This window comes from Phyllostomus hastatus, unplaced genomic scaffold (genome assembly GCF_019186645.2).
Source record: "Phyllostomus hastatus isolate PE091 unplaced genomic scaffold, TTU_PhHast_1.1 phas_contig_2, whole genome shotgun sequence".
NCBI classification, from domain to species: Eukaryota; Metazoa; Chordata; class Mammalia; order Chiroptera; family Phyllostomidae; genus Phyllostomus; species Phyllostomus hastatus.
Window position 1 is genome coordinate 2,704,548 of NW_025333718.1, and position 27,463 is coordinate 2,732,010.

The window sequence follows — 27,463 nt, forward strand, 5'->3', positions numbered from 1 at the left end:
CTCAGTTTTGGACGCTGTTCCCGGGGAGACAACGGTAGCTTCACACGATGGAGCCAAGGCTTGTCAAACCACCTGGACAGGATTTCGCTGTGGAGCGTCTCAAAAGCCGCTACGGATTAGGGGGCTGCTGCTCAGCGGAGGTGAGGCCTCGGAAGTCCTCCTCCGCCCAGTTTCCGGGTCGGTGGGCGGGTTCCTGCTAGCGGGAAATAGCCTGGCACCTGCTCGCCTGGGCCTTCAGCATAAAAATGGTCCAATGAAAGTTAGACCGAGGGGAGAGTATTGCTCGACCGCAGATATGTTAATGGGTGGCAGGTAATGTCACATACATGGGAAAGCAAGTTTTCTAACAGGTTTCTTCACCAAAGCTTTTGAAGGTTTATGTTCTACCAATTGTGGTATGTCACTGTGAAAGTATTTTTGAACTTTTGTCTATAGTGACTTCAATGGGGTTCAAAAAACATTTTAGTACCTTTAAAATACTTATTGTGAAATAATTTCAAACTTTGAAAAAGTTGCCAGAATAATACTCTTGTGCCCTTCACTTGTACTCATCATTGTTAAACATTTCGCCATATTAACTTTACTGTTCTCCCTGTTTTTGACTCCCTTTCCATATATACATTTTTTCCCCCGAAGTATTTGAGGGTAATTTGCAGGCATTGTGACTCTTTACTGTCAAATATAAATAAGTGTGTTTTCCTGGAAATAAGAACATTGTCTTATATAACCAGAGTAATAAATTCAGAACACTTTAACCATCGCTACAATACTATGTATTTCACATTCAAATGTTACCAATTATCTCAGTAATATCCCTTGTAAACACTTTTTTTTTCTGGTGCAGATATAATCTAAAAATGAGCATTGCATTTGGTTTTCTCTTCTACTATTGCCTTTAATTTGGAATGGGTTCTGTGTGTAGGACAATTATTTATTAGAATGTCACGCAGTTTGGATTTGTGTAATGATACCTCATGATTAGTTACTGGTTATACATTTTTGGCAGGAATACTGCATGAATAATGAGTGGCTTGCTGTGCTCATCACGACACACATGTTGTTTTGTCCCATTGTTGGTGATGTTACCTTTGGTTAAGGGGGTGCCTTACTTGGTTAAGGGGGTGCCTACCAGATTTCTTTACTGGTCAGATTAAAGGCTAACCTTTGTAATACATGCATAATTTGTAGAGAACTGTTTTGTGACAGTAAGTTGATTTTTAGTATACACATTAGATGTTATCTTTTTTCTTTTTTAGCATGCTTTTTCGGATTTTGATCAGGCTAAATGTAAGAGATCTCTAACCTCCCCAGGTAAGCCGATAGAGGATTTTGTGTATTTGGGGTTTTAACAAATTTAATTTGAGAGAAAGGACTTTTTAAATAAAGTTTAGACATAATAGATATTGCCAGATGTCTTGTGATAATAGGCTCTTTTCAGTTTTGTAATGAGCTAATAGTAATCTTGATTTGGGGGTGAATGTGTAAGCTGTCTTTAAAAATCATGTTGAAATTTTTTTAAAAAGATTTTTGTTTCTAGAAAGGGGAAGGAAGGGAGAAAGAAAGGGAGAGAAACATCCATGTGAGAGAGAAACATCTATAGGTTGCCTCTCATATGCACCCCAACTGGGGACAGAACCCAAAACCCAGGTATGTGCCCTGACTAGCATTTGAACTGGTGACCTTCTGATTTGCAGGATGATGCCCAACCAACTGAGCCACACCACTCAGGGCTAACCTTTAGAGTTTTGATGTGTGGATATATCTTAGGCAGTGTTTTTACTAGTAAGTATAATGATTGAACTTGGAGGTAATTATAGCAGAAATAGTAGTTAATATCTTTAAAAGTTCATCAGATGTTGGATTAAGGAATTTCATTTTTTCAAACTTACTTTATTTTGAAATTTTGTAACATTCTTCAGAAAGTTTTCCAGTATGAAAAAAATATTCCAGTTATTATTGAGTCTAGTATCTTCAAAATAAAAGGTTGAATTTTAATTTTGAAAATTGCTCTAAAACTTCCTAGTGAACTGGAAAAGTTGGCATTTGTGCTACCAGTTACTACCTAAACCAATAAGTAGAGACAAGGATTGAATCTTTATGGGTTCTTTATTCAGATGCCAATGATCTGAGAAGGTAGGTATGTACCCTCAAAAACCATCTAACATCTTACCTAATACCAACCTTTTTATAGGGAGAAGGAAAAGGTAGGTAAGGGATTTTGGAAAAGGTTAATCAGATAAGAGTTGCAGTCTATCAGGATTTTCTTAGTATTTCTTTATCTGCTGATCAACAGTTCTTTTTCTGAGTCCGGGACATTCTCCCCCCTGGAACACAGTGATCTGGGTACCATCTTTATGGCTTGCAGACCACCAGGGGCACAAAGGCTGAATTGCTTGTGGACCACCTGCAGACATATAGGTCAGGTATTTCAGTTTCTGGAATAACAGTTTTCCACATGCATTTTTCACTTAAGCCTGTCAACTATGACTGAGTCTGAAATCTTTAACTCTTGAGTTCTTCCACAACCTTTAAAAATATAACTGAGAAGTATAGGTCATTAGATTTCTGAGGGTATAAAAATAAGTGTTAGAGAAGGGTGTGTACATTTAAAAGTATGTCTAACTTATCATAGAAGCTCTTTTTTCCTTTTTTTCACTGAATTTAGATATAGGCTAACAATTTATTAAATAAATCTTAGTGTTTAAAGTGTATAAAATTAAAAATAAAATGTTTAATATTTGAGGACTGATAAGGTATTATGAGGTAGAAAGAGGGCTTAATTCTGAATTTTATTCCTTCTAATTGCTGGTTGTGTTACTTGGAAAATTTAGACAACTTATTTAGTTCTTAGGTTCCAAACCATTAAAATAAAATGAAAAGCTTTCTTGCTTTGAAGGGTTGCTAGGATAAACTGAGGTAATGGATGAAAGAGCATTTTGTAATCAGGAAAGTGCCAAAGTAAAATACAAGATTTGATGCCTGTTTTCTTGAAGTTTGTATCAAGGAAAGAGAGAGGTAAGAAATCCTCAAAGTAATTTTGCTGTTTTATCTTTGGGATCTCATTGAGATCACTGGTATGAGATCATTAATATTTGATCCTACTAAGTTATCTCTGCTATTTTCTTTTTTTTCAACCGTTTTTCAATTCTCTCTCTTTTTAAAAGATTTTATTTATTCATTTTTAGAGAGGGAAGGGAGGGAGAAAGAGAGAAACATCAGTGTGCGGTTGCACAGTGTGCGGTGTGCAGGGCACCCAAGCATGTGCCCTGACTGGGAATTGAACCTGCAATGCTTTGGTTCGCAGCCCACGCTCCATCCACTGAGTTATGCCAGCCTGGGCAGCTATTTTCTTTATTGTTAACGGACAAGTTGGCTATCTACTCATCTGGAGATAAAATTATTTCCTCATTAAGATGGTATTCTGATAAAAGAAAGCATTCCACGATACCACCTTGTAGTTCATTGAAGCACTTCAACATGAACAAGTACCCTGAGTCCTTACTCTTGCTGCCCCTTCAGTATTTCAGAAAACTGAGAAAGGGCAAAGGATGGATAATTTATGTGTTTGCTTTTCCCTGAGAGGAAACATAAGCTGGAGACTGCTGAATAACGTGTATCTAGTAGTGTGGTAAGCAATTGATTTTAGATAGGTTGAGAAAGAGAGAGGAAAAAGAGAGACAGAGACAGAGAGAGACGGAGAGAGAGGGAGAGAGATGTATTGATTGAAGAAGTCAGTCTGGGGAGATGGTCACTACAAAATATGTATAATATAGTCCTGGGGTATGAGGGGTTTAGCAGTTTTGTGCAGGAGATTTTACCCTGGGTAGAACAGGTATAAAAACTAGAAGCTAAGGTGAAATAAAATTCCAAACTGAGTTTTATTAAATGCCAAAAATGTGTGACAGAAGGAACTGCTATGGGTATCAAGGAGGAGTAAATACTTTGAAATATATATCATAAAGATATGTATATATACAAAATAAAATGTTGAGATAATTCTGGAGAGGAAAAAAAAGACAATTGTACCTAAAATATCATATATTAAGGTAATTGATATTTGGCAGCTTGAATTTTTTTAATGTAATTGCTTGATTCTCTACTTAAATGAATCCATGTAAAGCATTTAGAACAGTATTCAGTACATAGAAAGCTATTAAATATGCTATTATCATCATTGTCATTACTATTTGGTACTCAAAGTAAGATGGTTGATCTGGATTCAAGATTTGTACATGAGGTAAATTGAATATAGAGTAAGGAAAGTGAAAATTGCCTTAATGTAACTGTGAGTAATTAGAAATTATTTGCTTATATTTAACAGATAATTTTATAATTTTTTGTTTCTGGGTATAATTTCAAATTACAATTTGAAGCTTTTGGACTATGAAGGTTTTTATAACATGGGACAGTTTTTTCACAACCCCTAGTTATGATCTAGTCTAGAATTATAGTACTGTCCAGCACAGGAGCCATTTGTGGCTGTTGAGTTATTGAAATAGGCTTATCTGAATTGAGGCATTGGGTTGGCCAAAAAGTTCATTTGTGTTTTTTCCGTAAGATGGCTCTAGCAGCTTTAGTTGTCTTTAACTCCATTTGAAACAATTTTTTTTAGGTTGTATGGTGACAGCTGTCATATCAGCGTACATTTAAAATAAAGCTTATCAAAATTGGTGAGTTTTTGTATAACCATTTTAATATTGGAGATGGAAGAAGATAAGCAACATTTTTGGCTCATTATGCTTTATTATTTCAAGAAAGGTAAAAACCCAACTGATGCCAAAAAGGATTTCTATAGTGTATGGAGAAGGTGCTGTGACTGATCAAATGCATCAAAAGTGGTTTCTGACAGTTCATGCTGGAGATTTCTTGCTGGACAATGCTCCATAGTCAGACCAGTTGAAGTTGATAGTGAACAAATCAAGACATGTCCAAATCAATAAAATTATTGGTGAAAATGAAAAATATGTCTTTTATTGTATGGAAAAAACCATATCAACTTTTTGGCCAACCCAATATGTTGGAAGTCTAAAATACATATCAGATTGAAGGAGATGAGTTAAAGAATTTAAAATATCTTAATTTTTAAACATTGATTACATATTAAAATGATAATCTTTTAGATATACTAGGTTAAAAATACCATAGTTAAAATTGCACATCTTTTTATATTTTTAATATGATTAATGTGGCTACCAGAAAAATTTAAATTACCTTATGTGACATGCACTATATTCCTTTTGAACAGTATTGCTTGAGAAATTTCAATTTGAGATAATCTTTTTGTTGAGAACACTTTGGAGTCTAGTTCTCCTCCACCTTTTACTAGTTATTTAAATGCTTTAGGGTTTAGTTTTCTCATGTTAAACAATACTTCTTTTAGCTAAAATGATAGATATAACAGATACTATTATATCTGTCACACAGAAGTATTAGGAATTAAAGATTGACAGTAGTAAAGCATTCTAGAGGTAAATGCAGTTTTCAGCTAAGCACATTTATATATGTAGGAAAATAGTTGAGTTTTCAGTATCAGTGACTTACTTTTTAAAAAATATTTTTCCTTTCTGCATTTAAAAAAATGTTTACTTGTAACATTTGTCTTGATTGTGATGCCATTAATATTTAAAAAGCAGTTTTATCTTCTTAAAATGCTATAGTAAACTTCCAGAATGCTGTGATATATATATTTTTTAAAGCCTAGATGAACTGGATTCTTTTCATAATTTGAAGCAAAGGGAAACAAAAGAAGAGTTAATTGAAACTGGTCATAGAGTTAATAGCTTCAAAATAACCAAGCAATCTTTTAAAGAAATAGAAGGTAAAATAAGTATTCATTTTAGATTAGCCCTTTCAGTAGTAACTATGTGAGATAGTGCACATAAAGCTTACTCCATAGTAGTAAAACTTGTCCCTGAGGCATTTATATTTCTGTGTTCTGAATTTTTGTAAGCTATGAGATAGTTACTGTGCTTATTATTAAACTTAAGTAAAAGAAAAAAAAACCTTCATTATTTTCCAGTAGTATTCCTAAACTCTCAAAACTAATGAAAGTTAATCAATTAAATACTTATTATAATTTATTTCTTTTTCATGCCAGTATTTGTTAGGAAGTGAGTAAAATATTGTGGTGTAGTAATTGATGAATCTTTTAATATTTTAAGAAAATATTCCAGATTACTTAATGTATGCCTTCCTTCACATTGAACTAATAGTTAATATTTATGTGCCTGGCTGGATAGTTCTGTTAGGATTTCAAGGAAAGAGGCAATCAGAAATGGCACCCTCCTCTTTGGCTGCAGTATTTTGAGAGTACTTGATTACTTCTGTGCATCTCTTCTGGGATACAAAAATATAAAATAGAATAAAGCAGTGAAGGTAATTCTGGTATTAATAGAAAAAACATTATTTAAAGGAGAAGCCTATAGAAATTACATAATTTATATGATTATAAAATTATAGACACTGTATAAAGCTAGAAACAGTTTTAAAAAGGCCATTTATATAGGTAGTAAAAATTAAAAAGAAGTGAAGCAATGATCAGTACTATATTTGCATTAAGAGATAGGGAGGAATATATGATCAGTAGGTTCTGAGGTAACTATATTTCTTGGCCTAGGGACTTAACAAAAAGTTGCCAAAAGGGCACAAAGAACCTGGTGTAGCCTTCATCCAAATTTTCTAAATGTTACATTTTATTACCTTTGCTTTATCATTCTTTCTTTCTGCATACATTACTTGAAACTTTAACAATACAATTGTATAATTCAAATTTAAAATAGTTCTTCCTGAAGAGTTACCTGATCTGCAAATATTTAAAACTAATAAAGTTTATAAATAAAATTATATTTTCTTAGCAGTTGCCTGGCCATCTAATTTGGCCTCAAATTCAAGAAATTGGACTGAATGTTGTAGTGATGCAAGTTACTCTCCTTTGAAACATGTCAGCTCTCCAACATTTAAAGCACCAAATAAGCAGAGTTTACTTCCGCATCAGATCAATCAGATATATGATGAATTATTCCAAATTCATCAGAAACTGCAGGTAAGAACTAAATACTGGCTTGAGAATTCAGAAGTATTTATGTTCCAAACACCAACATTTGCAAAATTTAAATACTACAAGGCACTTCATTTTTATTGTTTTTGATAAGTGTGTCAAGACAAGGTCAGAAGGGAACCAACACAATTTATAAGAACAATTGGAGAGGAAAATGTATGGCTGAGAGAAAAATATAAACAGTGGTGTTTTTATATGTAGGGGTACTTTTTAAATTTCAGACTATCTTATGTTTTGTTTATTCTAGTTTCATCCAGTCCTTGTTTAAGAAATAAAATTTGCTGGTAAAGCATGCTTTTTGAAGTGGTTGTTCTAGATTTGTTGCTTTAAATATGTATATGTAAGCAGTTCTCTTGACAACTCTTACTAATATTCAGTTTAGAACACTGGCCTTTATCTTCAGGGGCTTTTTTTCTAAAGGAGGTAATTAATGAATTTATCAAGTGTCCACCAGATAGGAGTACAGAATGAATCAAAGTACATGTAATATATAATTTGTCTTGAAATTCTAGTTCAGAATATATTTTTATATACGTGGAGTAAACATTTTTTAACAATGAATATCTCATTTTGTCTAAATTCAGATAATAATTACCATAGCATTTAGAAAAGATTAGTTTAGCCTAAAATCACTGGGGAAAAGTTCAAGGAGATACTTAGCTTGGTATATGACTGAGATATAGAATTTAAAGAGAAGGGAGAGGATTGGGAAGGCCATTCCAGGTCCTTCCTTGGAAGGATTAGGGGTTTTTCCTTGGAATTGGAGGTTGGGGGTTTTTAGAAAAGAGTAATTTGTCAGATTGTGAATTTATTAGCCTGTCTGGGAAAGAAAATAGTGAATAGTGGTAGTATAGGTTCTTAAACAAAAGAGTGACAAAATAAAAATTTATTGCATTTGGAAGATTCCTTTGCTAATATATTATGGGATAAAAAAAGAATAAGCAGGGCTTTAAAGATATACCAGTGATCTTCAATAAACACAATAAAGGTATATTTAATTTAAAAAATAAAGGTATATTTTATTTATTCATCTATTTATTTGTTTTTTTTTGTTTTTTAAGTACACTTGTCTCCATTTTCCCCAACCATGCCACCCTGCCTAACCCATCCTTGCCTCCCATCCTCAAACCTACCCCCTTTAGTGTTGTCTATGTATCCTTTATACATGTTCCTCAATGGCCCTTCCTCTATTTTCCCCTTTGTCCCACTCCCCGCTCCCCTCTGATTACTGTCAGTTCTTTATTTCAGTATCTCTGGTTATATTTGGCTTGCTTTTTCATTTCGTTGATTAGGTTCCATTATAGGTGAGATCATATGGTATTTCTCTTTCACCACCTGGCTTATTTCGCTTAGCATAATGCTTTCCAGTTCCGTCCATGCTGTCGTGAGAGGTAGGAGCTCCTTCTTTCTTTCTGCTGCATAGAATTCCATTGTGTAAATGTTTTTTGATCCATTCATTTACTGATGGGCACTTAGGTTGCTTCTAGCACTTGGCTATTGTAAATTGTGCTGCTATGAACATTGTGGTGCATAGGTTCTTCTGAATTGGTGTTTCAGGATCCTTAGGGTATAATCCCCACAGTGGTATTGCTGGGTTAAAAGGCAGTTCCATTTTTAGTTTTCTGAGAAAATTCCATACTGTTTCCCATAGTGGCTGCATCAGTCTGCATTCCCAGCAACAGTGAACTAGGGTTCCCTTTTTTTCCACATCCTCTCCAACCCTTGTTTATTGATTTGTTTATCTCACCGATGTGAAGTGGTATCTCATTGTGGTTTTAATCTGCATCTCTCTGATGGCTAGTGATGCTGAGCATTATTTCATATGTCTTGGGGACCTCTGTATGTGCTCCTTGGAGAAGTGTCCATTTAGGTTCTTTGCCCATTTTTAAATTGGGTTGTTTGTGTTCCTTGAGTAGAGTCATGTGAGGTTTTTTGTTTTTGGCAAAAGATTTTATTTATTTACTTTTAGACAGAGGGGAAGGGTGAGAGAAAGAGAGGGAGAGAAACATCAACATGTGATTGCTTCTCGCATGCCCCCTACTGGGGACCTGGCTGACATGACCTCTGGCCTGCAGTGATTGCAGAACGCTGTGGATGGCTCGTGGAAACACAAGAAAAACATGCACAGAGACAACCAGGTCCTGTGGGGAAATAGGGACGGAATGGCCACTTTCTCTAGTGGAGAGTGCTTCGTTTTTTCACCCAAGCAGGTTTTTATTAAGAAAACAGACACAGTTTGTGGACTCACAGTCTGGCAGGAAAGATCAAAAGGAATAGGTAATTTTCAAAGGGACTGACAGAACTCCTGCTGTGATTCTGGGCAAAGTTTGGAGTTTTATCATTTGAAAGGACTACAGGGCTCAAAGGGCTAGTTTTGGTTTCCTGTCTGTGCCTTCAAATTCTCATTAACAACATCCTCCAGCAAACAGATCTCATAGGATTGTGCATATTCTATGTACCAGGCCTGATTACCTCCGGGGTCCGCCGACTCTGGTCTGGACTGTACTGCCCTGCTATTTCCGCAGGCCTGAGTCAGGCAGAGGAGACAAAGGCAGCCAGGAGACTTGGATTTTTCACATCTCAGAACAAGGGCTCAGGCTTTGACAAAGCCAAGGGGGCAGGGGTTGATGTCCATCACCCCTTCATTTCCACAGCCCCGAGTCTCTGCCCTGAGGCCTCCTCGTGATCATGCCTATCTTAGGCGATTCCCTCTGTGGGAAATCTTACCCGTCATTGGCTAACTGATCAAGCATAGGAGGCCAGGCACAGAATAGGCAAGTTCATGCCAGGGAAGTAAGTTTTGTCTCCTTAGTGGCTCCTGGTCTGGAGGTCTCTCACTCAGCCTAAGTCATGGGGGATTATAGCTTCCTGACACCAGGCAGGGCGGACCCCAACACCTGGCCTAAAATTCAGGCATGTGCTGTGACTGGGAATTGAACCAGTGACCCTTTGTTTTGCAGGCTGGTGCTCACTCCACTGAGCCACACGAGCCAGCTCTGTGAGGTCTTTATATATTTTGGAGATCAGACCTTTGTCCAAGGTATCATTGGCAAATATATTTACCCATATGGTTGGTCCCCTTTTCATTTTACTGTTGTTTTCCTTAGCCGTGCAGCAGCTTTTTATTTTGATGAGATCCCATTTGTTTATTCTTTCCTTCATGTCCCTTGCTTTAGGGGGCACATCAGTGACAATGTTGCTGCGTGGAATAACAGATTTTCCTATGTTCTTCTCTAGGACTTTTATGGTGTTATGACTTAATATTTAAGTCTTTTATCCACCTTGAATTTAATATTGTGTATGGTACAAGTTGGTGATCTAGTTTTTTTTTTTTTAACTTTTTAATAAAAGATTTTATTTATTTATTTTTAGGGAGAGGGAAGGGTGGGACAAAGAGAGGAAGAGAAACATCAATGTCTAGTTGCCTCTCGCACGCCCCCTAATGGGGACCTGTCCTGCAACCCAGGCATGTGCCCTGACTGGGAATTGAACCAGCTACGCATTGGTTTGCTGCCTGTGCTCAATGCACTGAGCTACACCAATCAGGGCTGAGTTGGTTTTTGTTTTTTGTTTTTTGTTTTTGGCATGTAGCTGTCCGGACCTACCAATACCATTTGTTGAAGGGGCTATTTTTACTCCATTTTATGCTGCTGCCCCTTTGTTGAATATTAACTGATCATAGAAACTTGGGTTTATTTCTGGGCTTTCTGTTCTGTTCCATTGATCTGTTTGTCTGCTTTTATGCCAGTAGCAGGCTGTTTTTATTACAGTGGCTTTGTAATACAGTTTGATATTAGATATTGTGGTCCTTCCAACTCTGTTCTTTCTCAAAATTGCTGTGGCTATTCAAGGTCACTTATGGTTCCATATAACTTTTTGAAATGTTTGTTCTATAACTCTGTCATTGATATTTTAATAGGGATTGCATTGAATCTATAAAATGTTCTGGGTAGTATGGACATGTTGATGATGTTAATTCTTCCAATCCATGAATTGATACATGCTTCCATTTATCTGGGTCTTCCTTAATTTCTTCTTCCAAGTTGTGTAGTTTTCTGAGTAGTACAGGTCTTTTGCCTTCTTGGTTAGGTTCATTTCTAGGTACTTTGTTTTTCTTGTTGCTATAGTACAAGGGATTTTTCCCCTAATTTCTGTTTCTGATATTTCATTGTCAGTGTACAAAAACACCTGCAATTTCTGAATATTGACTTTGTATCCCACTGTTTTGCCAAATTCACTTATTAGGTTGAGTAGTTTTTTTGGTGGAGTCTGTAGGATTTTCTGTGTACACTACCATGTCATCTGGAAACAATGACAGTTTTGCTTCCTCATTTCCAATATGGATGCCTTTTATTTATTTTTCTTATCTGATCTCTGTGGCTAGAACTTCCAATACTATGTTGAATACAAGTGGTGAAAGCAGATATCCATGTCTTGTTGCTGATCTTAGTGGGAAAGCTTTTAGATTTTGCCCATTGAGTATGATGTTGGCTGTAGGTTTCTGGTGTATGGTTTTTGTTATGTTGATGTATGCTCCCTTTACTCCCACTTTGCTATGTGTTTTTATCATAAATGGGTGCTGTACCAGAAAGATATATTTAATTTAAAAAAGAATGGCTGGTGTGGCTCAGTTGGTTGGAGCACTGCCCCATACACCAAAAGGTTGGGAGTTCAATTCCCAGTCAGGGCATACACCTAGGTTGCAAGTTCCATCCCTGGTTGGGGTGTATATGGAAGGCAGCTGATCGATATTGTCCCCTTTTCTCTCTTTGCCTCTCCCCCTTCTCCCTCCTCTTTCTTTCTGTGAAATCAATAAACATTTTTAAAAATGAGGTAAAAAGGATTAATCTGATTTAATTAATCTCTAGTTTAATCTGACTCTAAAAATTACTTTGTGGTCTTCTTTTGTGTTAGGTATCATTAAGTATATACATTTTGTAATACTGCATGATTTCATTTATTCAACACATATTTGAACACCTCTTACTGTGTGTTTGTATGCTTAGTGCTGAATATATAAAATTAAATAAAATCTGTATGGGCCTTGCCATGCATAGCTTATAGAAGTAAATTCTGAGTACCTGTAAATTATAAATTTGTAAGTGAATAATGTTACAATATGAACCCCTAATAGGGATAGATTGAGAGGTCAGGCAAAAGTTTTTCTGAGAAAGTAACATTTAAGTTAAACCTTGAAGGATGAGCAGGGGTTAGCGCAGTGGTTGTGGGTACATTCTTGATTGAGATATTGTAGTATGAGAAGCTCCAGAGGCGTGAAAACATATTCTTCAAGGAAAATGTGGTTAGGTAACTCTCAGGATTTAAAAAAAAACAGAACTCTGAGGATTTTTAAAGTAGAGGAATTACATAAATGAATATGTGCTCAAATTAATGGATTGGTGTGGAACAGGTATGAAAGTTGGGAGACCCGATAGGATATTTTACTGTATTGGCACAGGGGAGCGATAATGGTAACTTGGACTAGGGTGATAGCAGAGAAGTGGAAATGAATACATTAGAGGTTTATTTTGAAGGTAAAATTGAGTACAGTTGGTGTAATGAATTGGATGTTATATACAAAGAATAAGGTGTCTAAGATGATTCCCTGATTTCTGGTTTGTACTGATTGGAGAAAGAATGGGTTTATAGAGAAAGATTGTGATTTTCATTGGAATGGATTTGGTTTGAGTGTTAAATGGAGATATAATGTAGATGTTTAAATATATCATCCTGGCAGTCAGAACATAGTAACTGGATGGGCATCTAAATTTGGAAGTGATTTACATATAGGTATTTAAAGCTGTCATCATAAGTCGCGAGAGGGTAGAATGTGATGGCATGGTAGTAATCTGATGGTATTCTGTATTAGGATGAGGGCCTTATGGATAAAGATAAGTGGATAGACTCTAAATATATTTAAGAGAATGAATCAATAGATCTTGGTGATTGTTTTGACATGGGAGGTGTGAAATAGGAATTTAGTCAATAGCAAAATGCATTTTTTTTTTTTGCTGAGATATGGAAACAAAACTGAACAGGAGAGAATTAATCAGTTTTTTAAAAATTTATAACCATTGTTTTTGCAGGAAAGAAGGAATTTATTATAAATATTATCTTTTCATTTTTATTGTTTTACTAGGTAACTGTTTTAGTTTTTAAAAGTTTAATTTAAAGAATACTTAGGACATGTAAAAACAAAATTACTATAACAGCAACCATGTCCCCATTGTTCATATTAATATTTCTGTTGGCTACTTCATTTTTTATTTATTGTTTTTGTTTCTATTTTATAAAAATTTATTTAATTTTTCATTTTTAGGTTCACTCTCTCTTTTTTGTTGTTGTTCAATTACAGTTCTCCTGCCTTTTGCTCCATTGCTCACCCCGACCACATCCCTTGCCACTGTGACAAGTCAGTCCCCACCTGTTTTCCTTGCCCATGAGTCCTCTATTTGTGTTCCCTTGCTAGCCCCTTCCACTTCTTCCCCCCGTTATTTCCCTCCACTCTTCCCTCTGGTTACTGTCCATTTATTCTTTATTTCCACTGTCCATTTATTCTTTATTTTGCTCATAAGTTTGCTTTGTTGATTAGATTCCACTTATAGTGAGATCATATGGTATGTCTCTTTCACCATTTGTTTTATTTTACTTAACATAAAGGTCTCTGGTTCCATCCATGCTGTCTGGAAGAATAAGAGCTCCTTGCTTCTTTAGTCTGCATGGTATTCCATTGTGTAAATGTACCAGAGTTTTTTGATCCACTCATTTACTGATGGGCAACTAGGCTGCTCCCAGCACTTGGCTCTTGTAAATTGTGCTGCTATGAACATTGTGGTGCATAGGTGCTTTTGAATTCGTGTTTCTGGATCCTTAGGGTATAATCCCAGCAGTGGAATTGCTGGGTCAAAAGGCATTTCCATTTTTAGTTTTCTGAGGAAACTCCATACTGTTTTTCGTAGTGGCTGTACCAGTCTGCATTCCAACCAACAGTGCACTAGGGTTCCCTTTTCTCCACAACCTCTCCAACACTTGTTGTTTGTTAATTTGTTTATGATGGCCATTCTGACTGGTGTGAAGTGGTAACTCTTTGAGGGTTTTTTTCCCACTAATTTTATTGTTGTTCAAGGACAGTTGCTCCATTTTCACCCCACCACACCCTCCACCCCACCCATCCCCAACCTTACACCCTCGAACCTACAACATTTGGCTTAGTCCACGTGTCCTTTATATATGTTCCTTGATGGTCCTTCTCTTATTTTTCCCATTATCTCTCTCCCTCCTACTGTCTGGTTATGGTCAGTGTATTCTTCTTCTTTTTTTAATTGTTGTTTAAGTAGTTTTCTTCATTTACCTCCCATGACTCCCCCCGACCCTAGCCTTACCTCCCTCCCTCCCCTGATTCCACGCCCCCCCTTGTTTTTTTTATGTGTCCTTTAGAGTTGTTCCTGAAATCCCTTCCACGCTTTGCCCTCATTATCCCCTCCCACCTCCCCTCTGTTACTGTCACATTGTTCTTAATTTCAGTGTCTCTGGCTATATTTTGTTGCTTGTTTATTTTGTTGATTAGGTTCCACGTAAAGGTGAGATTATATGGTATTTGTCTTTAACCACCTGGCTTATTTCACTTAGAATAATTATCTCAGATCCATGCATGCAGTCGCAAAGTGTAGGATCTCCTCCTTTCTTTCTACTGAGGAGTATTGTGTAAATGTACCAGTTCCTTGATCCATTCCTTTAATGATGGGCACTTACAGTACCAGGCTACTGTAAATTCTGCAGCTACAAACATCAGGGTGCATGGGTTCTTTTGGATTGGTGTTTCAGGGTTCCTAGTATATAATCCCAGCAGTGGAATTTCTGGGCCAAAAGGCAGTTCCATTTTCAGTTTTCTGAGAAAACTCCATACTGTTTATTTAATACAGTGGCTGCACCAGTCTACATTCCCACCAACAGTGCACTAGGGTTCCCTTTTCTCCACATCCTCTCCAACACTTGTTTGTTGCTTTGTTTATGATGGCCATTCTGACTGGTGTGAAGTGGTATCCCACTGTGGTTTTAATTTGCATCTCTCTGATGGCTAGTGATGCTGAGCATCTTTTCATATGTCTCCTCAGAGATATGTCTGTCCAGGTACTTTGCCCATTTTTTAAATTTCAGTTCTTTGTCTTCCTGGAGTTGAGTCCTGTGAGTTCTTTATATATTTTGAAGATGAAACCCTTGTCTGAGGTATTATTGGCAAATATGTTTTCCCATAAAGTTGGTTCTCTTTTCATTGTAATGCTGTTTTCTTTAGCCATGCAGAAGCTTTTTATTTTGATGAGATCCCATTTGTTTATTCCTTTTCATGTCCGTTGCTCTAGGTCACGTATGAGTGAAAATATTGCTACGTAGAATATGTGAGATTTTCCTGCCTATGTTCTCCTGAAGGACTTTTAAGATGTCACAACTTATATTTAACTTATATTTATGTCTTTTATCCACCTTGAGTTTATTTTTGTGTAATGTGTAAGTTGGTGATCAAGTTTCATTGTTTTGCATGTAGTTGTCCAGATCTCCTAACACTATTTGTTGAAGAGGCTATTTTTACTCAATTTTATACTTCTGCTGCCTTTGTCAAATATTAATTGACTGCAGAGACTTGGGTTTATTTCTGGGCTCTCTATTCTGTTCCATTGGTCTATGTGTCTGCTCTTATGCCAGTGCCAGGCTGTTTAGATTACAGTGGCCTTGTAATATTGTTTGATATTGGGTATTGTGATACCTGCAACTTTGTTTTTCTGTCTCAGAGTTGCTGCTGGTATTGGGGTCTTTTATGATTCCTTATAAATTTTTGAAATGTTTGTTCTATATCTGTGAAATATGTCATTGGTACTTTAATAGGTATTGCATTGAATCTATAAATTACTTTGGGTAGTATGTTCATTTTCATGATGTTAATTTTTCTGACCCGTGAACATGGTATATGCTTCCATTTGTTTGTGTCTTCCTGAATTTCTTTTTTCAGTGCTGTGGAGTTTTCTGAGTACAGGTCTTTTACCTCCTTGGTTGGTTTTATTCCTAGGTACTTTATTTTTCTTGTTGCTATATCGAATGGGATTTATTCCCTGATTTATGTTTCTGATATTTCATTGTTGGTGTACAAGAATGCCTTTGATTTCTGCATATTGACTTTGTATCTCGCTGTTTTGCCAAATTCACTTACTAGGCCTAGTAGTTTTTGGGTGGAGTCTATAGGATTTTCTTTGTACACTATCATGTCATCTTCAAACAATGACAATTTTGCTTCCTCCTTTCCAATTTAGATGCCTTTTATTTCTTTTTCTTGGCTAGGACTTCCAATACTATGTTAAATAGGAGTGGTGAAAGTGGGCATCCATGTCTTGTTGTTGATCTTAGGGGGAAAGCTTTTAGTTTTTGGCCGTTGAGTATGATGTTGGGTAAGGTCTCTCATATGTGGCCTTTATTGTGTTGGGGAGTGCTCCCTCTATTCCCAGTTTGCTGAATGTTTTTTATCATAAATGGATGCCATACCTTATCAAATGCTTTTTCTGCATTTATTGATATGATCATGCAATTTTTGTCTTTCCTTTTATTTATTTGGTGTATTATGTTTATTGACTTGCAAATACTGTACCATCTTTGCATTTCTGTGATGAATCCACTTTATCATTTTGTATGATCTTTTTAATGGATGCAGTTTGCCAATATTTTGTTGACAAACTAGTGTTTGTGTTCATCAGTGATATTGGCCTGTAGTTTTCTTTCTTTGTTGTGTTGTTACCTAGTTTTGGGATTAGAATGATGCTGGCTTCATAAAAAAAGTATGGGAGTCTTCTGTCTCCCTGGACTTCTTGGATGGTCTGTGAAGGATAGGGGTTAGCTCTTCCTTGAATGCTTTCTAGAATTCTCCTGTGAAACATCTGGTTCAGTGCTTTAATGTACCAGTTTTTTTTTTTTTTGATTACTGCATCATTTCATCACCTGTTATTGGTCTGTTTAGTCTTTCTGCTTGTTCTTGATTCAGTTTTGGAAGGTTATATTTTTGTAGAAATGTGTCCATTTCACCTAGGTTCTCAAATATCTTGGCATATAGTTCTTTGCAGTAATTTCTTACAATCTTTTATGTTTTTCTGGTATAGTTATAATCTCTTTCATTTCTGATTGTGTTTATTTGGGTCCTCTCTTTTTCTTGATGAGTGTGCTTAAAGGCTTGTCAATTTTGTTTATCTTTTCAAAGAACCATGTCTTGGATTTATTGAACCTTAGAATTGTGCTCTTAATGTCTAATGTTGTTTAATTCTGCTCTGATCTTGGTTATTTTCTTCCTTCTCTTTGCTCTGGGCTCTCTGTGTTGTTGTTCCTCCAGTTCTTGCAGGTGTAGTGTTAAGTTGTTGATTTGAAATGTTTCTATCTTTTTTATATATGCTTATATTGCTCTACACTTCCCTCTCAGAACTGCTGTGGATGTGTCCCATTAGTTTTGAATTGTTGGGAGTTCATTTTCATTTGTTTCCAGAAACTTTTTGATTTTTTCCTTGATCTCATTCTTAACTCATTGTTTGATACCGTGGTGTTCAACCTCTGTGAGTATGAATTTTTTGAGTTTTTTACTTGAGTTTGGTTTCTAGTTTCAGATCCTTGTGGTAGAAGAAAATGCTTGATATGATTTCAGTTTTCTTGAATTTGTTGAGGCTTGTTTTATGTCTTGTCATGTGGTCTGTCTTTGGAGATATTCCATGTGCATTTGAAAAGGATATGTTTTTTTTTCTTCTTTGGGGTGAAAGGCTCTATATATATCAGTTAAAGCTATTGTTCAATGCTGCAGTATGTTTGTTGATATTTTGTTTGTAAGATGTATGTGTTTTTGACAATGGAGTGTAAAATCCCCTAGTATAGTTATTTTGCTGTCTATGTCTTTCTTGGAGTCCTCCAGGATTTTTCTGATATATTTGGGTACTCCTCTGTTGGGTGCATATATGTTTACAATGTTTATGTCTTCTTGATTGATTCTTCTTTTGAGTATCATGAAGTGACCTTCTAGGTCTCTTTTTATGGCCCTTGTTTTGAAGTCTATTTTGTGTGGTATGAGTAGTGCTACCCTGGCTCTTTTTTCCTGTCCATTTGCTTGGAATATTTGTATCCAGCTCTTCACTTTGAGTCTGTGTAGGTCTTTTGTTCAGAGGTGGGTGTCTGGTGGGCAGCATATGTATGGGTCATGTTATCTTTTTGTTGTTGTTGTTGTAAGTACAGTCGTCTGCATTACTCCCCACCACACCCCACCACCCCAGCCATCCCTACCTTCCTCCCCTGGTTTCACGCTCCCTTGGTTTTATTCATGTGTTTTTTATAGTTGTTCCTGAAAACCCTTACCCTCCTTGTACCCGCTTACCTCCCCTCTGGTTACTGTCAGATTGTTCTTAGTTTCCGTGTCTCTGGTTATATTTTGCTTCCTTGTTTGTTTTGTTGGTGAGAATCTACTTATAGGTGAGATCGTATGGTATTTATCTTCACCACCTGGCTTAATCCACTTAGTATAATGCTTTCCTGTTACAACTATGCTGTTGCAACAGATAGGAGCTCTTTCTTTGTTTCTGCTGTGTAGTATTCCATCAAATAAATGTAACATAGCTTTTTGATCCATTCCTTTATTGATGGGCATTTCGTTTGCTTCCAGCACATGGCTATTGTAAATTGTGCTACTATGAACATTGGGTTGCAAGGTTCTTTTGGATTGGTGTTTCAGTGTTACTAGGATACAATCTCAGTAGTGGAATTGCTGGGTCAAAAGGCAGTTCCATTTTCAGTTTTTTGAGGAAATTTTATACCGTTTTCCACAGTGTCTGCACCAGTCTGCATTCTCACCAACAGTGCACCAGGATTCCCTTTTCTCCACATGCTCTCCAACACTTATTGTTTGTTTTTTGGTTATGATGGCCATTCTCATCAGTGTGAAGTGGTATCTCATTGTGGTTTTAATTTACATCTCTCTGATGTCTAGTGATGCTGAACATCCTTTCTTATGTCTCTGGACCCTCTGTATATCCTCCTTGGAGAAGTATCGGTTCAAGTCCTTTGCCCATTTTTTAACTGGGTTTTGTCTTCCTGGAGTGGAGTTGTGTGAGTTCTTTTTATATTTTGGAGATAAAACCCTCGTCTGAGGTCTCATTTACAAATATGTTTTCTCATACAGTTGGTCCTCTTTGCGTTTTAATGGTGTTTTCTTTAGCCATGCATTTCTTGTGTCCATATTTGATTACAGTTGTTATATGTTCTTTTTTCTTTCTTTTTTTTTTTAATTCTACCACCCTCTTTGTGAAGGTTTAAAGTGAATCTTCTGGGTGTTTTTTAGTATATTTTATGGATTATGCTATTCCAGTTTTCCCAATTTTCCCCCCTTTATCCCCTCTCCACCCTGCACCCCACAGTCCTTCAGCAGTATCCTGCCCACTTGGTTCACGTCATGGATTGTACATATAAGTTGTTTGAGTTCTCTGTTTCCTAGATAATTTTTAACCCCTCCCAATGTATTTAATGCCTATCAAGTATGCTTCTTCTTCCCTGTACCTTTCTCCCCTATTCCTTTCTTCCCCTTCCCCACTGAAAACCCTCCATGTGATATCCATTTCTCTGATTCTGTTCCACTTCTAATTGTTTGCTTAGTTTTCGTTTTCATTGTTTATCTTCTTTTTAGTTTTTTAGGTTCATTTGTTGATATTTGTGAGTTTGTTTGCATTTTACTGTTCATATTTTTTTTATCTTCCTTTCTTAGGTAAGTCCCTTTAATGTTTCATATAATAATGGCTTAGTGATGATGAACTCCTTTACATTTTCCTTATCTGGGAGGCACTTTATCTGCCTTTCCATTCTAAATGATAGCTTCGAGAGGAATTTTGGATGTAGATCCTTGCCTCTCCTGCTTCACATACTTCTTTCCATCCCCTTCTTACCTGCAAGGTTTCTTTTGAGAAATCAGCTGATAACCTTATGGGCACTCTTTTGTGGGTAATTCTTTCCTTTCTTTTTGCTGCCTTTAAGATTCTCTCTTTATTTTTAATCTTGGGTAGCTTAATGATGATGTGCCTTAGTGTGTTCCTCTTTGGGTCCAACTTCTTTGGAACTGAGCTTCCTGGACTTTTTGGAAGTCTATATCCTTTGCCAGATTGGGGAAGTTTTCCTTCATTATTTGTTCAAATAAGTTTTCAAATTCCTGCTTTTGTTGTTCTTTTTCTGGCCCCTGTATAATTCAGATATTGGAACGTTTCAAGTTGTCAAAAAGGTTCAGAAGTCTCTCTTCATATTTTTGAATTCTTGTTTCTTCATTCTGTTCTGGTTGGATGTTTATTTCTTCCTTTTGTTCCAGATCGTTGATATGAGTCCTGGTTTCCTTCCTGTCACTGTTGGTTCCCTGAATATTTTGCTTTATTTCATTTTGGGTATCTTTCATTTGTGCTTTCATTTTTCGACCAAGCTTAATCTATTCTATGAGCATTTTGATTATCAGGGCTTTAAATTCCCCATCATATAGGATGGCTATTTCCTTATCGTTTAGCTCTCTTCCTGAGGCTTTGCTCTCTTCTTTCATTTGGGCCATATTTCTTCATATTTCTTTGTCTTGGTGCACCTGTTAAGTTGTAAGGGGGTGGGTTTTTGGTATTCCCCAGGGCACGGCAACCCTTCTTGGTGCACTGTGGATCTGACTGTGGGGAAGGGGCCAGAGAGGGAACAATGCAGCTTGCCTGCTTGTCTCTAGTGCACTTTCCTTTGGACTCTTATGTAAGACTGGGAGTTTTTCCCACCATGCCAACCGCCATATTCTACTGTCAACTCCGAGTCTTAGTTTATCCTTAAGTCAGCCCTGCCTGCACACCCTGCTCCCTCACCACAGCCAGCCCTGCCCCTTGTGGTCCACTGCCTCACTGAAGTTTCTTAGCCAGACCCGCCCACACAGTCAACTGTCTCAAAGCGGCTTCTCTCTGTCCACTGCCTTACTGGTCTGGTTGTTCCGTTTGACTGTTTCTTTAATTATGTGGTTGTCGGAGTTCCTTGCAGTTTGATTTTTCTGGCAGTTATGGTTGTTTATTGATTTTAGATTGGCTGTTACCCTTCTTTTGGTTGTGCAAGGAAGTGAAGGGTTTCTACCTATGCCTCCTTCTTGGCGGAACTCCTGTCATGTGTTCTTGATCAATTCTTCTCTTATCATAAAGTATCCTCTTGTCTTTTTTTATTGCCTTCTTTTTTTTTTGGAATCTCGTTTTTGTGATATAAATATTGCTGTCTTGGCTTTTTTATTCTGTCCATTTTCTTGGAATATTTTTTCAGCTCTTTACTTTCAGTCTGTGTACATCTTTTGTTGTTAGGTGGGTCTCTTGTAGGTATTATATATGTGTGTCATATTTTCTTAAGTATTCAACTACCCTCTGTCTTTTGATTGGTGTGTTTAAATCATTTACCTATAAACTTATTATTGATAAGTACTTCATTTTCCCCTTTTGTACCTGTGTTCCCCATCTCTTACTTGTTTTATTCATCTTCTTAAAGCAGTTCTTATAGCATATCTTGCAGCAGTTTTATTATGGTGGAAGTGTATTCTTTTAGCCTTCTTTTTTTTTATGAGAAACTCCTTATTTCACCTTCTGTTTTAAATTAGAGCCTTGCTAGGTAGAGTAGTGTGGGTTACAGGCCTTTGCTTTTTATTACTTGGAATATTTCTTGCCATTCCCTTCTGTCTTGTAGTGTTTCTTTTAAGAAGTCACCTGTTTTCCTATTGGAGTTCCCTTGTATAGTACTTCATGTTTCTCCCATGCTGCATTTGGGATTCTTTCTTTCATTGAATTTTGCCTTTTTATTTATAATGTGTGTTCGAGTGGGCCTTCTTGCATTCATCTTCACTGGCACCCTCTGTGCTTCCTGGATTTGTGTGACTTTTTCTCTCTTCAAATTAGGGAAGTTTTCTATCATTACTATTTCAAACATGTTTTTTATCCCTTCTCTTCTTTTTCTTCTGGTAATTCTATTATACTGATATTATTACATTTCATATTGTCCTGCAGCCCCCTTAACCCCTCTTTCTTGTTGTGTCTTTTTTCCTTTTCTTTTTCTTTCTGAGAATTTTTTTCTACCTTGTCCTCCAGTTGGTGAATCTCTCCTCTACTCCATCTAGCCTGGTTTTAATTCCTTTTACTGTGTTCTTTTGTTTATAAATTGTGTACTTTATTTCCTCTTGGCTTTTACTGATATTTTTCTATGTCCCTTTTCATGCTGATTAGTTTGCAGTAAGTTCCATGTAGTTTTCCTATCATTCTTTGTAGTTTGCACTAAGCTCGTGCTTTGTTGTTCGAGCTTCCTTATAACTATTGTTTTGAACTCATTGTCTAATAGTTTACCTGTCTATATTTCATTTAGCATTTTTTCTGAGACTTAGTTGTTTTCTTCCTTTTGGGTTTGTTTGTCTCCCATTTTATGGGAGACTCTTCTTTTTCGCTTCTCCTTCTTAAGTGATCTGCACTGACTCCCTGTCTTTGTGGTGTGAACTTTGTGGTGTGAAGTATACTACTGTAGTAGTATACTTGATTCAGTGGTATAGTCTCCTTGATCTCCTGAAGTGGATGCTATTGGGATGTCCTTTATGCCATTTATGTAGGCTCTCTGGATGTAATTGGGCATTAATTGTTGTTGGTCTGTTATTTGGTATGTCGTTCCGTCCAGGTGTCTGACTGAAGGTCACTGCACCCAGTGTGTCTTGTATGCTGTTGTGCAGGTGCTGCCAGATCAAAACCACAAATCCCAGGAAAGAAACCCACACCTGTGAATATATCTCCCCCGACTCCTGCAATCCCACTATCAACAGCAAGTGTACCAGTATTAATAAGTATGTAAAGCGATTAAGACTATTGTAAGAAAGGGTAGTCAATATGACATGACTTACTGAAAGAACAGTGATTTTGAGAGGGGAGAGGGAGGAGTAGGGAATTGGAGTGATGTGAAGAGAGAATGTAAAAACTTACATTGTAAAGAAAGGGAATAACAAAGGTGGAATGGAGTAAGAGAAAAGAGTTCTAAATTATTAGGTTTAAAAAAATAACAAAATAAATTGAGAGAGAAACAGAAAATAAAGTGAGTAAATAAAAAAATAGGGAACAAATTGGAGAAAAAGGTCCACCACAGCAGTGTCAACAACAAATGAGCTAAAATTAGTATAAGTCGGATGGCAATAAGAGGGGGGAAAAGAAAGAAAGAAACACTTAAGAGTTGCTGTCTAGAGGAAAGTGAAGTGATTTTGAGATAATAGAGTCAGAGGGAATACTAAGAGTGAGAAATGAAAACCAGGGTAAGTCAAGGAAAAAGTAAAATTTGAGATGAAAAAAAGAAAAGGCAAGATGAAAGAAATAAAACTAGGCTAAGACAGAGAAATGTTAAAATTTGAGCCAAAAAAAACCAGAACAGACTGGTGAAGGCGGAATATTGTAGGCAAGGGGAACAGTAAAATTTGAGATTTGAAATACAAAAATAGTGAAGATCTAGGGATAAAATTGACAAAATGCAACAACAACTACCCTATCCACACCCAACGAACAAAGATTGCTAAAGGTGGAGAGAGAACACGGATATTTTAAGAGAGGGAAAAAGAATGTCAAATGTCCATTGACAAAAAGTTGGTTTTGAGAGGCTGGACAGGGGAGAAATAGTAAGAGTGGAGAATGGAAACAAGTTGTAGCGATAGAGAAAGCAAAATTTAAAATGAAAATAATAAGAGGAAAGAAGTTAAAATGGGGTAAAAGAAAGGAGGAACAAAGTATGAGAATTGAAATAAAATGTAGTGACTTAATATGTACAATCTTGAAGGATACGAAATGAATTTTAAAAATCCAAACAGGAAAGAAAATATCTCAAATTATGGAGAAGGCATGGTTGATTTTGTCTCAGTAGCATCTAGTATTTACCTCTGTTTTTTCTTTCTGGACCCTTCTCTGGTGATGTCAGATATTGACTTTGTATAGCCTTAGGCGGTCAGTTTGAGACTTCCAGGGATCTACCTTCGGTGGCAGACTCCTTCATTTCTTACTCTAGTCACTCCATACTCAGCAGTCAAGTTTAAGCACCATGGGTGGGGCAGAGTCCCTCCTGGGGGCAGGGTTATTGCTTTCCCTCAGGCTAATGTTACTCACAGGTGAGTGGTGTACCTGAGCAAGATGGTCTCTGCCATTGGGGATGACACAGCCCTGGGATCCTGGTGGCTTTCCTCTCAGCTCTCTCCACAAAGCCACCATCCCCAGTCTTTCTCTCAAGCATTTTAGGCCACTCTTTGTGTCCCTGCCCTTTGCTGGAGCCCAGGGTAAATGGCTGCATATGAAAGCTTTAAAGAGCTCTTTGCATCTCAAGACATCAGTGTCTGGCAGAGGAAAACCCTGCTGCTTTTTGCCACTGGATGTTATTTGTGTACTTTTCAGGCTGTGGTGGTTTGCCTGGGGAGCACAGCTTTGGGTTTACACCCCACTCTTCTCAGAGGAATCCCCTAGATGCTTAAATATCCTTCTGGGACTTCAGCTGCCTCTTGTGGGTATTCAGCCTGCCCTCTCTAGTCTCTACCACACTATCTACCAGTTATGTTGTGCTGAATCTATTTCTTTTGTCTGTGGTTATAAGGCTTCTCTCTTGTTATTGTTCATTGTTTATTTCTGATGATTTCTCCATAATTTAATTGTAATTCCACATTGATCCTGGGAGGAGGTTAGTGTAACTTCCACTTACTCCTCTGCCATCTTGGATCCTCTATTCTTTCTTTCCTACTACTCATTTTGGGCTTTGTTTATTGTTCTTTTTCAGGTTTCTTTAAGAGTAAAGTTAGATTGGTCATTGAACTTTTTCATATTTCTTGAGATAAGCCTGAGATAAGCCTTGAGATAAGCCATAGCATCTTGTAATGCTATGAATTTCTGTCTTAGGATTGTATTTTCTGTGTTCCACAGATTTTGGGTTATTGTGTTCTTGTTTACCTTTTTTTTTTTGAGGTATCCTTTGATTTCTTCCTTGATCTCATTTTTGACCCATTCATTGTGTACTAACATGTTATTTAGCTTCCATGTCTTTGCATGTTTTTTAGTGTTCTTCTTGTGATTGATTTTTAGTTTCATAGCATTGTGGTAAGAGAAGATGCTTCATGTGATTTCAATCTTAAATTTATTGAGACTTCTTAAATGTCTTAACATGTGGTCTTCCTAGAAAACGTCCCGTTTGCACTTAAGAATCATGTGTATTCTGCTGCTTTGGGATTAAATACTCTGTAGATATCAGTTAAATCTGTTTGATCCAGTGTGTCATTTAAACCCGCTGTCTCCTTGTTGATTTTCTGTCTGGAAGATCTATCCATTGAAGTTAATGGGGTGTTAAATCCTTGACTATGACTCTCCCTTTATGTGAAACAATATGTGCTTTATATAATTAGATGCACCCATATAATTAGATAATTAAAATTGACTTCAAAGACTGTAAAAAGAGACACAGAAGGATACTTCATAATACTAAGGGAAGAATCCATCAAGAAAACATAAACATGGCTGGATTGTACCATATATGCACCCAAATACATAGGGAAAATCTTGGAGGACTTCAGAATGATATGGACAGCAACACGCTTATATTAGGGGATTTTAACACACCCTACTGTCAACAGTGGATAGATATTCCAAACAAAATATGATAAGAATATTGTGGCACTGAATAGTGCCGCAGATCAAATTGACTTAAGTGATGTGTGTGTGTGTGTGTGTGTGTGTGTGTTTTCCCAAATTTTCATCCTAAAAAAGAAAATACACATTCCTTTTCAATGCACATGGAACATTTTCAAAGATAAGTCATATGATAGGACGCAAAACAAGACACAACAAATTCAGGGAGATTAAAATTATAGCAAGCATTTACTTGGACCACAAGTGCCTGAAACTAGAAACCACCCTCAAGGAAAAAACTCAAAAACATTTATATTCTTGTAGATTGAATAGCATGCTATTAAACAATGAATGGGTGAATAATAAGATCGAGGAAGAAATCATACAGATTCTGGAAACAAATGAAAATGAACACACAACAGTTGAAAACCTATGGGACAAGGCAAAGGCATGCCTGAGAGGGAAGTTCATAGTGATATGGGCCTACCTAAAAAAGATGGAAACATTTCAAATAAACAACCCAATCCTACACCTATAAGAAATGGAGAAAAAACAACAACAACAAAAAAGCCCAGAGCAAGTAGGAGGAAGAAAATAACTAAGATCAGAGCAGAATTAAATGACATAGAGATTACAACAACAATGCAAAGGATCAATAAATCCAGGAGCTGGTTCTTTGAAAAGATAAACAAAATCTACAAGCATAAAGGAGACTCATGAAGAAAAAAACAGGCCCCAAATGAATAAAATCAGAAATGAAAGAGGAGAAATTACAACTGATACCTCAGAAATACAAAGGAGTGTGAGAAATTATGATGAACAACTGTATGCCAGAAATTTAACCTAGGTGAAATGGACAAATTTCTAGAAAAATATAATCTTCCAAATCTGAATCAAGAAGAAGCAGAAAGACTGAACAGATGGATAACAACTGATGAAATCAAAGCGGTAATCACCCCCCCCCCCCAACCCCCACGCCACACATACCAAAGCCTTTGTCTGGATGGTTTCCCAGGAGAATTTTACAAAAGATTTAAGGAAGAGCTAATCCCTGCCCTTCACAGACTACAAAAAATTAAAGTAGAAGGAAGGCTCCCAAACTCCTGAATGAGGCCAGCATTACCTACTGTAATCCCAAAGCCAGATAGAGACACAACAAAATGAGGAAATATAGGCCAGTATGACTGATGAACATAGAAGCTAAAATGGAGACCACTGTAGTTGAAAAACAATAAAAAATATAAAAAAAAATTATAAAAAGTGTTCAAGTGCTCCTATGTGGGGTGCATAAATGTTTACTAGGTTTATGTACTTTTATTATATTGTTTCCTTTATCGTTATGTAGTGTCAACCTGTAGCCTTGGATTTGTTGTTTCATTTTTTAATATATATTCTATTGATTCTGCTATTATAGTTGTCCCATTTTATCCTCCCCTCTATTCCCCTCCACCCTGTACCAACCCTCCCACCATCATTCCCCCACTTTAGTTCATGTCCATGGGTCATACATTAAATTTTTTGGATTCTCCATTTTCCATACTACTATTAACCTCTCCCTGTCTATTTTGTACCTACCATTTATGCTTCTTATTCCCTGTATCTTTTCCCCCATTCTTACCTACCCCCTCCTCCCTGATAACCATCAATGTGATCTCTATATCTTCGAATCTGTTCCTGTTCTAGCCGTTTGGTTATTTCGGGTTTTTTGTTGTTGTTGTTTTTGTTGTTTTAGGTTTGTTTG

General features: G+C 36.7%; 1 protein-coding gene across 13 annotated transcripts in view; it reads left to right on the forward strand.

Moving 5' to 3' along the window:
- CCDC138 (coiled-coil domain containing 138) overlaps positions 1-27,463 on the forward strand; it is a 142,497-nt gene continuing 115,034 nt past the window's right edge. For 7 of the 13 annotated variants that reach the window (XM_045835225.1, XM_045835224.1, XM_045835220.1 and 4 more), the window contains exons 1-3: positions 7-140; positions 1,257-1,311; positions 6,855-7,042. In XM_045835225.1, coding sequence (XP_045691181.1) covers positions 48-140; positions 1,257-1,311; positions 6,855-7,042 — 336 coding nt within the window. In that variant the 5' untranslated portion in view covers positions 7-47. Of the gene's footprint in view, positions 141-189; positions 313-1,256; positions 1,332-2,608; positions 3,016-3,369; positions 3,486-5,696; positions 5,819-6,854; positions 7,043-27,463 lie in introns of those variants that run through there. The other 6 variants (XM_045835230.1, XM_045835217.1, XM_045835218.1 and 3 more) reach the window with 6 other exon arrangements.